General features: G+C 42.9%; 1 protein-coding gene across 1 annotated transcript in view; it reads left to right on the top strand.

Moving 5' to 3' along the window:
• The first annotated feature begins 4,775 nt into the window (after window positions 1–4,775).
• Window positions 4,776–13,345, top strand: part of PLPP3 (phospholipid phosphatase 3) — an 84,393-nt gene continuing 75,823 nt past the window's right edge. Inside the window, exon 1 of the mRNA XM_007978594.3 lies at window positions 4,776–5,461. Coding sequence (XP_007976785.1) covers window positions 5,323–5,461 — 139 coding nt within the window. The 5' untranslated portion in view covers window positions 4,776–5,322. The remainder of the gene's footprint in view (window positions 5,462–13,345) is intronic.

Raw genomic sequence — 13,345 nt, forward strand, 5'->3', positions numbered from 1 at the left:
TATGGGGAAAACCAGTTCCATCCAGTTAAGTGAGCTTGCCTCAGTTTTCTCATCTGTAAAATGGGACTAATGAGAGCAACTCCACCTACTTCAGTGAGTAGTAAGGATAAAATAAGATAATAGATGTGAAAGTGCTTTTAAAATGAAAGTACTTTCACTTGTACTCTCACAAGATTATTAGCTTAAGCAAATGGCTTTTCTTGGATTTCACAAACAGTTCTGAAGAAAACAACATATAAGTAAATCGTTCAAGAAAATAAGTATTTTGAATTATTACTTTCTGAAACCTCAAGAAATTGCGTATTTTTAAAAGACAGGAGTTGAGAGGCTGCAGATGTTATTTTATGTAGGGAAAGATGACTACAATTAAATGGTTATATTCAAGGTGGTACTTCATAAATGCATTTTAAACAGCTGTATTTAAATGAGGTATTTTGTAGAAATAAAGTGTTCATTGAAAATATTAACATTCAACTTACCAGACGCAGTGGTTCACGCCTGTAATCCCAGCACTTTGGGAGGCCAAGGTGGGCAGACCACTCGAGGCCAGGCGTTCAAGACTAGCCTGGCCAACATGGCAAAACCCCGTCTGTAGTAAAAATACAAAAATTAGCCAGGCTTGGTGGCCATGCCTGTAATCCCAGCTACTCGGGTGTCTGTGGCACGAGAATCGCTTGAACCCAGGAGGGCTGCTGCGAGCCAAGATTGCATCACTGCACTCCAGCCTGGATGACAGAGCAAGACTCTGTCTCAAAGAAAAAAAAAATTAACATTCAACTAATATTTATTGATTGCCTATTGTGTACCAAGCATTTTCAAATGTACTATTTCATTTTATACATTTTAACCATCCTCAGAATTAGAGAAAAATGCCAGTCCCATTTAAAAGTTGAGGAAACTGAGGTTCAGGGAGGTTATTCAGTTTGCCTCAGGTCAAACAGCAGAACCAAGGTTTTCTGACTTCCAATCTCCTGCCCCTTCCTGCCTTTTCTCAGGAGTATTACTGTAAATGTTTCCATTCAGTCCTCTGGAAGCATGCGTGATATCAAATCCAACACTTACAGCAGCAAACTAGCAATTTTTGTTTAGTAAAAAACCAGAGGTAGAATATGAATGTAACAGTTTGGAAGAATCTGGATAAATAGACACTTCTTAGCCAAAACATCTATGTCTTCTTAATTTCAATGGCTTAAGAAACTTAGGCTCTTACCTTTTGACTATACAATTTTATATAAAGGGACTCAGCTACTTTCCTCTTAAATATTTCTACTTTCCTCTTAAATATTTCTAGAGCCAATTCATATATTTTCAAAACTAAAAATAATTAATTATTAAATATTAGGAGTCAAAAAGAGAGAAAAAGAAAATTATGAGGTAAAGAGAGATCTTAGAAATGAAAGCCATTTAAGTCTGTTAGGAGGTATCAGTTATGTAAGAATGATGTGCTGTTGTTGCCACACGTAATAAGTCAGTCTTAAAAAGGCATTTATCCCCGCTGATGTTATAGTTTTTATACAGACCAATTTAATGAACTGGATGTCATTTTAATGTGTGAATTTTGGTAAGTTTGTTTGCCAGAAATTCTAATTACTTAATTACCTTGAAATGACACTATTCTAAATTATCAAGTCTGTTTTGCTGCATTTTATTTGCTGGTAAGATTATTCAACTTTAGGATTTAAGGCAAAGAGGCCTTCAAATTTATATGTCTGGTTAGTTGCTTTATTTCCCATTATCCAAAGAATGATATTGACACTATATTTTATTAGCTGTTCAAATCAGTTTTATAATAACAAGTATTTGTAGCAGTCCCTTGAAGAGTTATCCAAATATAATACCTGTTTGCATAGAACTACATACATCAATGAACACTATGATCTTTTAGTTACGGAAAAATAGCCCACAGAGCCTTATAAATGGAAATATAAAACTCCTATTTAAACATCCATTTATTTTCCCTTTTATCTGCTTTTGGAATAACAGACTTTGTGAGACAGAGTCTCCCTCTGTTGCTCAGACTGGAGTGCAGTGGCATGATCTAGGTTCACTGCAACATCCACCTCCCCAGTTAAAGCGATTCTCGTGTCTCAGCCTCAGGGAGTAGCTGGGACTATGGGTCTGCACCACCACACCAGTATTTTTAGTAGAGATGGGGTTTCACCATGCTGGCCAGGCTGGTCTTGGAGTCCTGGCCTCAAGCGATCTGCCTGTCTTGGCCTCCCAAAGAGCTAGGATTATAGGCGTGAGCCACTGCGCCCAGCCAGTCTGACTTTTAGAAATATGTGTATTCTTAAATTAATAAAAGTCATTTCACATATAAGGAAAAGCAGACAGGAAACATACAGGGAGGTACCTATAAAATTCATGTAGTCACTATTTCTTTCTTTGGCTTAGGATTTCACCTTTATTTATTGCGGTATCAAGGTCAAGTCTCTCCCCTCATGGAGCTAACAATCTTTGAGGGACAAATTATGACCACTTGCAAGTAAGACCAGCCACTATATTCCACTGCACATGACACTGTCTTATTATTTCACTTTGCAAGTAATCTCATTATTTGCAAAGTGAAGTAATCAGACAGGGCCGTGTCCAGTGGAATAAGACCTTGAGTGTCTACTTAAGGTCTTTTAGAGCTCAAAGGAGGGAAAGATCAGAGAGGCCTGCAGTTTCAAGAAAGCTTGCTTTTAGATTGGAATTCCAAAAGCATGGTTTGGTGACTAAGAATTTCAAGGATAATTATAATTACAAAGACTGTTGAGTAGGCAAAGACCCTGAAATCCTGAATTCCTCTTAGAATGTCAATAATTATGAACCTGGCCTTGTTTTGTTTACACTCTTTTAACATTTCAAGAGAAGATGTTTCTCAATAAAAAGCTATCTCAAGAATCTATCTTCTGAACTACCTTGGCTTTTACCTGTGCTATTTGAATTGAGAGTGCTGTGTCTGATTTGCAGTTGGATGCTTCAGCTCCAAAACTTCTTGGGAGAGTCAGATCTTCTTACTTCCAGAAGATAGCAATGTTGTCTTTCTTCGCAAGCCCCACTTACTAATTGGTCCCAACTTGAACTTAATTCAGTACACAGCAAATCCTGTGCTAGGTACCAGAGAGATGCCGTGGTGCGGATAACCTACACAGCTTGCTAGTTTTTAACCATCTGTAACACCAAATCAGGCCGAGGTAGGCTCACGCCTGTACTCCCAGCACTTTGGGCAGTCAAGGCGGGCGGATCATGAAGTCAGGAGTTTGAAACCAGCCTGACCAACATGGCGAAACCTTATCTCTACTAAAAATACAAAAACTAGCTGGGCGTGGTGGCGCGTGCCTGTAATGTCAGCTACTCAGGAGGCTGAGGCAGGATAATCCCTTGAACCTGGGAGGCGGAGATTGCAGTGAGCCAAGATTGTGCCACTGCACTCCAGCCTGGGCAACAGAGTGAGACACCACCTCATGGGGGAAAAGAAAAGAGTTATAAGCAAAGTGAAGTTAATTCTGTGCAGGAGTCAAGAAAGTACTCAGAGAAGAGGTGACATTTCAGAGGATACTAAAGCAAGAGAAGCACTTTCCTAACTAGATGAGGAAAGGGTATGCATTATAGGCAGAGCCTGTAGGAGAGCAGGGGTGTGTAGTGTGAAAGGATTGTACCGGAAAAGGCAATTGTACCAGAAAGGGTTGATGGTGGCTGCATATAAAGTTATCAAAACCCAAAACAAGTCAGTGTAAGAAAGAACATGATTTGTGTAATCTATCAAAAAGCTACAAATATTTCCATTTCTGGATGCACACAAACAGCCACCTGGAGAAAACATCCATTTATTGTCCACTGTGCCCAGCTCCATGCTAGGCACTATAGAAGATACAAGGGAAGGCCCTTGCCCTGGAAATGTTTATTCTCTTTCTGGAAAAAAGATTAACTCACATAAAATAATTAAAAATAAGATGCCAGCCTCTAAGGAAAAGTGTTAGATTGTCTGAAACTCAAGCAGGGAGCATTTTGGCTGCCCTGGAATTCCCCATAGTAGTGCAAGTACTCTTGGGGCCAGGAGAGGGGCTGGATGGCCTGACTCCTTCACCCAGAAAAAAGGTAATGGCTAACCCTCATAGAGCACTTCCTACGTACTGGGCACTGTTCTAGGAGCTTACACGGACTAACAAATTAAGTCTTCACAACCACTCTATATGAAAAGGAATAGTTATCTCTATTTACATATGGGGAAACTGAGGCACAGAGTCACAGGATTGAAATCCAGGAGATGTGGTTCCACAGTCGTGCAGTCTTTTTCATCTTAGTATTCTCAAAATCTAGCACAGTACCCGGTGCTGGATGTTAAGATCTTAAACAAACAAACAAAAAACTAGTTTTCCTTAAAAATTATATTTTCAGGGTAATACAATTCAAGTCAAAACAAAGACGTGAAGGCCTCACGTTTGTAAGGGAGGAAAAATGCATTTTAGTCGTACAGCCCTAACTTTTACTTGACCCAAGGCCAACAAGAAAATGTTTCTTTTTATTTATATATATTTTTTCTTTGGTGACAATTTGGTATTTCTGAACGCTAGGGGCTCCCGGTTTCTCTGGTTTGAGAGCAACTTTTCCTTTTAGGACTTTTTTTTTTGAAGGGGGTGGGGGAAAATGTGGCCTTAATTATCCTACGTCTTAGGCAGCTTAAGGAAGGGGCTGTGCTTTCAGAATCCCATCCGAGCCAAGTAAGGAGGTCCCTCTTTCTCTCTCCCCGCACGTCTTCTCTTTTTAAAGGACCTCGTGAAATAGAAGTGCAGAAAACAAACCCAGGCGATCACAGCAGCAGCCGCCGCGGCAGCAGCACCAACAGCAGGAGGAGCAGGAGGAGCAGGAGGAGGAGGAGGAGGAGGAGGCAAAGTTGGAGTTGGGGCTGGCGCTCCGGAGTTGCTGGACTCAGCGCAGCTCCCATTCATTAAGGAACCAGCTGCGGAGGAAGGTGGCCGAGCGCCCGCGCTGCCCACTCGCTCGCTCGCGCACTCAGACGCGCGCCAGCCCAGCGCGCCCCAAGCTGCGCAGCTCTGCAAAAGTTTCTGCTTGGGATCTGGCTCTCTTCCCCTTGGACTTTCGAACGATTTGGGGTTGAGAGAGGAAAGCAGAGGCGCGCAGGAGGGCAGAAAACACCACATTCTGCAGTTGGAGGCAGGCAGCCCGGGCTGCACTCTCGCCGCCGCGCCCGGAGCCGGGGCCGACCGGCCACTCTCCGCAGCAGCCTCGGCCAGGAGGCGACTCGGGCGCCTGGGTGTGTGGCTGCTATTGCGGGACGTCTTCGCGGGGCGGGAGGCTCGCGCCGCAGCCAGCGCCATGCAAAACTACAAGTACGACAAAGCGATCGTCCCGGAGAGCAAGAACGGCGGCAGCCCGGCGCTCAACAACAACCCGAGGAGGAGCGGCAGCAAGCGGGTGCTGCTCATCTGCCTCGACCTCTTCTGCCTCTTCATGGGTGAGCCCAGCCCCGCTGTCCCTCGGCCCCTCGGCCCTCGGCGCGCGTCCCCGCCCAGCCCGGGGCCGCGCCGCGCCGCGCTGTCAGCTCCGGGGGGACCCCGCAGCCTTCCTGGGGAGCCTTCGAGCCGCCCGGGCCCGAAGCCCCCGCCCTCCCCGATCCCACCGACTTCCTGGCCTGTACTTGAGTGGGTCTGGGCGTGCTTAAGCGTTCGTGGGCAACTGTTAAACCAGCTCGATAAAAGTCGTCTCCGGGTTGGAAGCCCGGGCGGAATCCCGCGGAAGGTGTGGGTTAGTCCTTTTAGCGTAGGGGAAGTTGGTTGAGCCGTGCTCTAGGGCCAGCGTATAGCTGGTCGCCCTCCATCCGAGTGAAATGGATCGCCCCGAGAGCCGGGCTCCTGCCTGGAGCCGAGCTGCTTTACCGCGGCTGTATGTAAACATCAAACCCTTCCGCCTTTGCTGCCCAGGCTCGCCAGACTGGCTAGCCGGCCTTTTCACTTGCTTCTCTCCTGGAGGTGCTCTCCCCGGGCTTGGTGCTGGGCACGGCTTCGGCAATCACTTGAGTGCCTACTGTGTGCCAGGTGGTAGGCGGCTTCACGGGCGGGCATCAGTTTTAGCTCGCCCACTCCCTGACTTGGTGCAGCAGGAATGATGAGCCCCATTTCCCTGATGGGCACGTTGAGGCACTGGGAAAGCCAGCTGCGATCTTGTTTGGGGACCACAAATTTAATTGCACTCCCAGAAAGTTGAGGCGACGATCCATTTCTGTTTTCCAAGGTCGTTGGGAGCCACAGCTGGAAGAGCGGTGGGAGTTAAAGGAATTGGAGTGGGAGAGTGAGGAGGATTTATGAACTCGGTAGGGGAGGGAGAAAGCGCTTCACACGAATGAACAGGACTTCCAAGGTTGAAGTCAGCCTAGGATTTTTTTTTTTTTTTTTAAGCGAATCATGGTGTAATGGAAAGCGCACAGTACTTGTCATCAGAATACTGCCGCTCTTGCCACTTGCTGGGTGTGCCACCTAACTGCCTCATGGGCCTCAGTTTCCTCTGAGTTGAATGAGTGGGTTGAAGTAGATGCTCTCCGAGGCCCCTTCCTGCATTAAGAACTCGGATCTGGTCCAGGAGCTGTTCTGCCAACTCTGCTAACTGAAGAAACATCTGTGTTCCCAATTCAGTTCCCTTAAAATAGAACTCCTGCACGGAGACTTAGGTCCCCTTTGAAATGGATTTGTCCATGCAGACCAGAGACTTCTTAGGCTGGAGTTACACCTCCCTGGTGTTGATGACTCTTGCTGTAGCACTGTCCTTATTGTGCAGTGTCCTGATGGTCCATAGTAAAGAAAGATAGGATTCTTAGAGTTTAAAAATAAGAACAGTCCCCTTCAGATAAGGAGAGACAGCTGAAGGTATAATTGTGCTCTGTGGAAGAGTGGAAGGGAAGAAAGGTCACTGTAGTTCAGGTGGCACATCCCATTTCCACATCTCTCAATATTAATTCAACATTAAGATGCTATGTAAAGGAATTGTCACTGGGGGGCCTACCTTCCTGAAGGCAGCTGGCTTATTATCATGCACAGTGGGACAGATTACTACTTAGAGTCTTGTGATCAAGCTGTTGAATTTTTAAAAGACCTTCCTTGGTCCTAGGGGAGTATAAGGAAGCACTAAACACATGGAAGCTGTTTGCTGTAAACTTGACTGGAACTCCCTGTGTTTATTCAGTGTGTTTTGTTGGTGGCAGGGAAAGCTCTTTCTAGACTGCCTGTGCAGGATACTCTCCTACCTCCTACTTTGTGATTAAGAAAGCAGAGCTAGAACATGCTTGACAGCCTTTGTACAATTTCCTTTCCACCCTTGTGATTTCAGAAGGCCGTCCCAAGAGATGGTGTCTTATGAAAGGGAAAAGGAAAGAGATGTAAAGGAATTTGCAAAAAGACACACCCATCAGCTATAGTTTAGCCAGGGATGTAAAAACCCAAGCTACTCTGTTGTACATTGAAGGTGTAAAAAAGGTGTGTGTGCGTGCATACGTGTGTGGGCACACGCACGTTTCAGTTCTTCGTTTGCCCCACCTATCTCCCATCCCCCCAAAGCTAATATTCTAACCTGTTGATTATATTCATTCACTGTTGGTCCTATGTTTGAACAAAATGATTTTGTTTAACTCCAAAAAGCAATAAGCTGTCAGGACCACGTATTTTATTATAGAGGCACATAGCTACTTGTTTTAAGGGATGCTTTGCCATTAAAACCATGGCAACATTTTCAAAGTGACTTATTGATCAGTGTCCCCCCTGAGCACAGGCCAATTACAGTATTGCTAATTAAATGTCTCTTAAACACCTTTAATAGGAAAAATTCTTTGTAAGAGAAATATTATTTAGGTGAGATATTTATGCAGGAGAACTCTATTTGGCTTCCAAAAGAAAAATTAATAGTACAACATGTGATTTTAATATTCCACACATCACCGTCCTAAAAAAAATTGTTTCTACTTTTTGCCTAAGACTGTCAGTATGGTTTAATTTTTATATAGTTTATTGATCATATGGTCTGGATTACAGGGCACTAATATATTAAGAAGAGAGACAGTTTTCTGTTTCTTCTCCCACAAGAATATACACCTAGCTTCATCTAGTATCTGGAAAAAATAAAAGCTGATGTGCTATGTCAGTGTTATGTAAGTGGAAATATGCAAGCAGTTTAACTTGTTTCACATACCTTTTTAGAACGTTAAATTCTTGGTGAAAAGACAGAAGTCCACTTTCGTTGGAAAGCCAAGACAATCTGGTGTCAAATAACACCAGTGGGAGTTTACCCTTCATTGGACAGCTATCTTTGCAGATTAATTGCTTTTAAATACAGTTATGAATCTTTGCGTGATAGGTTTTTCTGAAATTGATTTTGTTTTCCTTTTAATTAAGTAATGTTTATCACCTCCTGGTTTTTGTACATTGATTGTGGTGGATGGGGTTACAGGAGAGCGACAAACAATTCCCAGGAAAGAAGGGAGGAACAATTATTGTCTTTCTAAGCTCTGTTAGTCTCTTTTTTATATAAATTCATATATGCGCTCTTTAATGCAACCGCTATGAATAGATTATCTCCGTTTTATAAACCAGAAACCATGTCTCAGAAAAGGGAAGGATAGATTAACAGTGAAGTCAATTTGAATTGATCCCCAATTCTCAGTTTAGCGTGAGTGGAGTCCTTTCCCCATCTGAAGAATCTTGAAATTGAGGTTCTTATCAGAAAATTCTGAAGCTCAGTTTGCAGAAAGTTCTGCCTCTCCAGATTTCCCAGTTACCCATTTGCACCAAAGCAGAAAAATAAAGTTGGTCCCAGTCTTCCGGTCAGTGAAACAGAATTTGGGTGGTCAGCAACCATGCTATTTAATTTGGTCGCTCCACCACATTTTTGGATGTTTTTTGATTTCCAACTAAATGGTTGAGCTAAAATTCTAGAACTGGTTCTATATATGGGATACATAGAGTCATAATTTATTATTATTTACTTTTAACAGTGAGAGAGAGGCAGCATGGTATCGTGAAAAGAGACACTTAGAGTTAGAAGCTTCAGGTTTCAGGTTGGCCAGTTGCATTGTGTGGATGAGTTGGTTTTCTGTGTGTCTCAGTTTTTTCCATCTGCAAAATGATTGTGTGGTTTTATGTCTAATGTTGCCATTAAACATGCGGTGACCGATTTCTAGTAGAGGCTTGACATTAGAGACTTGACATATGCTGAATGTCTGCCTTATGCATCTCCTCTGCTGAGCTCTTCATTATATATTAGCTCTGCGAATCATCACGAACTAGAGACGGGCATTATAGTCTTGTACTGCCACTGCACTGTACAGCTTTGGAGAAATTCATTAAAATTTTCTGAGTCTCAGTTTCTTTATCATTGTAAAAAAGGGAAGGAACTAGACCAACTTTCAGTGTCCTTCTAGCTCTAACAATTTTATAAGCCTAGGCTGGTAGATATTGTGATGTAGAAACCTACTCACTGCCTCTCGTGGACCATTTGTCATTAATTGAATTGTTATATATGTATGACCAAAGAATTGATGTTGAAAATTAGCTTAAGTTGGTGTTAATTCTGGAGGGGAGGTAAGCATTGCTTTTACTAAGGTTAAGGCAATACCATGAGAAACTGACAAGGTTTTTCCTTGGCCAGATGTGTCCTTTCACCTACTTCCTGAAATTTACATATTTTCATTAATCAACTGGTAAACTGCCTAGCCAACCATCCTACATAGATGAAAATAAAGAAAAGAGCCTCAGTTGGGTACAGTGGCTTACTCCTGTAATCCCAGCACTTTGGGAGGCAGAGGCAGGAGGATTACTTGAGCTAAGGAGTTTGAGATCAGCTTGGGCAATATAGTGAGACCTTGTCTCTACAAAAAAATCAAAAATTAACCGGGCGTGGTGGTGCAAGCCTGCAGCTGTAGCCCCCCTTCTTGGGAGGCTGAGGCAGGAGGATACCTTGAGACTAGGAGTTGGAGGCTGCACAGTGAGCCATGATTGTGTCACTGCACTCCAGCCTAGGATGATTTAGTAGGTAAACCCTGTTGACTTTTCTAGTATGGTTAAAAACTTTTTCTTCACTGTCCAAAATGGTTAGGGTGTTTTTTGTTTGTTTGTCTGTTTGTTTTTTTGAGACAGAGTCTTGCTCTGTCACCCAGGCTGGAGTGCAATGGCGTGATCTTGGCTCACTGCAACCTCTGCCTCCCGGGTTCAAGCGATTCTCCTGCCTCAGCCTCCTGAGTAGCTGGGACTACAGGCGCGAGCCACCACGCCTGGCTAATTTTTTGTATTTTTGGTAGAGACAGGGTTTCACCGTGTTAGCCAAGATGGTCTTGATCTCCTGACTTCGTGATCTGCTCGCCTCAGCCTCCCGGAGTGCTGGGATCACAGGTGTGAGCCACCGTGCCAGGCCCCTTTTCTGCTTTTAACCCTTTTGATTGCCTGTCAATTTTAGATTCTTCCTTTACCCTTTCCTGTGCAGTTGTTTGGGCTAGGAAGCCCAGTTGATCATAGCGTGATGCTAATGAGACCATAGTCAAGGGCTTCTTCCCTGTGTAGGCAGTTATATTTATGGAGAAATCCTGTCCTTTGTGTCAGTTCAATTCAGTACACATTATTTGAGGAGTGTACTGGATTTTATTTACTGTACTGTACTTTATTTTGGGGTTGCCTATTACACCAGTATTTCATAAACTCACCTAACATGGGGCCTATCAGGTATGAAATACAGATTCTTAGACTCTTCTCCAGGATATTCAAATTCAGCTGGCTTTGAGCCAGGACCTGGGATTTTGTATTTTATGAACACTGCTGGTGATTCTTATCAGGCCAATTTTAGAATCACTATGTTGTTTAACAGCTGATATCTTAAGGGCAATTTAATTATGTAGTGGGCTTTTTGTCCCTGTACTGAATGTTCTGGCATTTTCTGCATTGTTAGGTTGTCTATACTTTTTTGTTTGTTTGTTTGTGACCAGTGCACTTGTCTTTTTCAGAAAAGATAATCAATCTTGCTAGAATTCTTTTGAACGGAAAATTACCTCTGGGGGCAGACCTGAAGGTGTCCCGTGACTTTCAGTGCAAAGACTTGGTGTTGTTTCTAAAGCCAAGAGGCTAAAATCTTTATGTATTTTCTGGTTGTAAACCGAACTCTACGTAGTTGAAGTTGCCAGCCATGTGACCCCTTTGGATAAATGAGGTGTTAATTTTAAATATTTTCTTTTGAGATATTGAAGTTTGTGCATGAGTGCAAGGTGAAGCAGGAATAAATTAGATTTCTAAATAAAGCCTTTAGAAGATAAAATAAGTTTAGCAAAGTAGTGTAGAAACAATACAAGCTTTGGATTTCCCCAAATCTGAGTTTGAATCCTGACATAAAGCTAACAGCCACCTTTTGCCAACGTGTAATTTGGGCAAAAATTATTTAACCTCCTCCAGGCTTTAGTTTCCTCATCTGTAAAATAAACAAACCTGGTAATACCTGTTTGTTGTGAAACTCAGGTGAGATAATGAATCTAAAAGATAATGAATCTAAAAGCATTTTGAAAAGTTCAAAATCACGTTATCATCATCAGGTAGGAATTAAGTTGCTATTGTTCTTCATAGAGTCGAATTTTCATTTTCTTCCCAGTTTTCTTACTCCTCAATGGTTCTATAAAATCCTCTTTTATATCTTGGCAGCAAAGTTGCCTGAACTATATTAAGGAAAAAGATTCTGAGAAGAATCCCAAGAAAACACCAAGCAGAGTGGACACAAATGTTTTCCATTAGCTAAAGGAAAGCAGTGGCAGGTTTCCTGACCCTTTCTGGAAAAGTCAAAGTGCAGGAACCTCAATAGGCTTTGGTGGTTGCATTCTTCCCCTTTGAAAGGGAGAAGGCCATATTATCTTGAGAGAAAGACAGATAGGCCTTAGGAAGGGTGGGAGAGAATTTAGACACATGGTCTGTTTTAGGGTCAGCTCTTACTTATGTCATTCATGTCATTCAACAGCCCAGAGGAAAACCTAACTAAAAAGAACAGCAAGGCCAGACATAGTGGCTCACGCCTGTAATCCTAGCACTTTGGGAGGCTGAGGTGGGTGGATCACCTGAGGTCAGGATTTCGAGACTAGCCTGGTCAACATGGTGAAACCCCATCTCTATTAAAAATACAAAAATTAGCTGGGCATGGTGGCGCGTGCCTGTAATCCCAGCTACTCCAGAGGCTGAGGCAGGAACCAGTTGGCAGAGGCTGCAGTGAGCCGAGATCATGCCACTGCACACCAGCCTGAGTGCTAGAGGAAGACTCTCTCTCAAAAAAAAAAAAACAAAAACAAACAACAAAAAAAACAAAAAAAGAACGGCAATGATTGGAAATGATCCAAATGCTGGTCATCTAGGGGACCCTCTGTATTTGCTGAGGAAGGAAGGCACTGAGCTAGGCTCCCATATTTATTATACAGGCCAATCATGTGATATAGAGATTAGATCCCTTTTATAGATGAGGGAACTGTAGCTCAGAGATGTTAAGTAACTTGCACAAGGGTACCCAGCTAGAAAGCAGGCACCAACTTTTCCAGAGCTCTTGTCAGTTTACCTTGCTGCCCCACTTTTCAATGCAATTAATGCACTCAAGGCAGTCTTTTTCATTTCTTTCCATTTCATTTATTTCAGAGTCTTAACTCAAGGATATTATTGGGCCATGGAGTAGACAGAGTAATATGTAAATAATTGCAAAGCAGCTTAAAGTGTGATGAATAAGCTTCTCTGTAGACATAATAAAGGGAATACCATTGGGGCAATTCCTCATCACCTAGATTCATGGAATCTTTAGAATTTGCAGGTACCTTGGAGATTTCATTAACAACAATACCAAGGTCATTTTTTAATGCCAGTTAGAAAAATAGGCCTTTTTGAGCTGGGGAAAGGAGAGAGGTGTGAGGGGAATAGCACAGGCTTTGGAGTCACATTGGAGTTTGCTCACTATTATTAGCCATAGAAGCTTAAGCAAGTTTACTTGATCTCTGTGAGGCCTCATAAATATTCATTTATGAAATGAGATTCTGTGTGCACTCTGACGTGGTGGGGACATGTCTAGTACAGTGCCTGGCACATAGAGACACTCAAGAGGTAGTTGCTGCTGTCATTATTGTCACCACGTCCTGGTCAGTGCCCTTGGTTCACAAACGGGAACTGGAGGTCTTGGTTGGTTAGTTAATTGTCCATTGATAGTGAAAGAGCAGGACCTAGAACCAAGGTCTTGCCTTTCTACCATTCTGCTTTTCGGATGTGTTCTTGTTGGTGTGAAATTTGATATTATTCACGAGGTAGAGTTCTCCAGAGATCTCTCTCTCTTGCCTGCGTCAGTAGAAAAAAGAACA

Source organism: Chlorocebus sabaeus, chromosome 20 (assembly GCF_047675955.1).
Source record: "Chlorocebus sabaeus isolate Y175 chromosome 20, mChlSab1.0.hap1, whole genome shotgun sequence".
In the NCBI taxonomy this organism is placed as follows: Eukaryota; Metazoa; Chordata; class Mammalia; order Primates; family Cercopithecidae; genus Chlorocebus; species Chlorocebus sabaeus.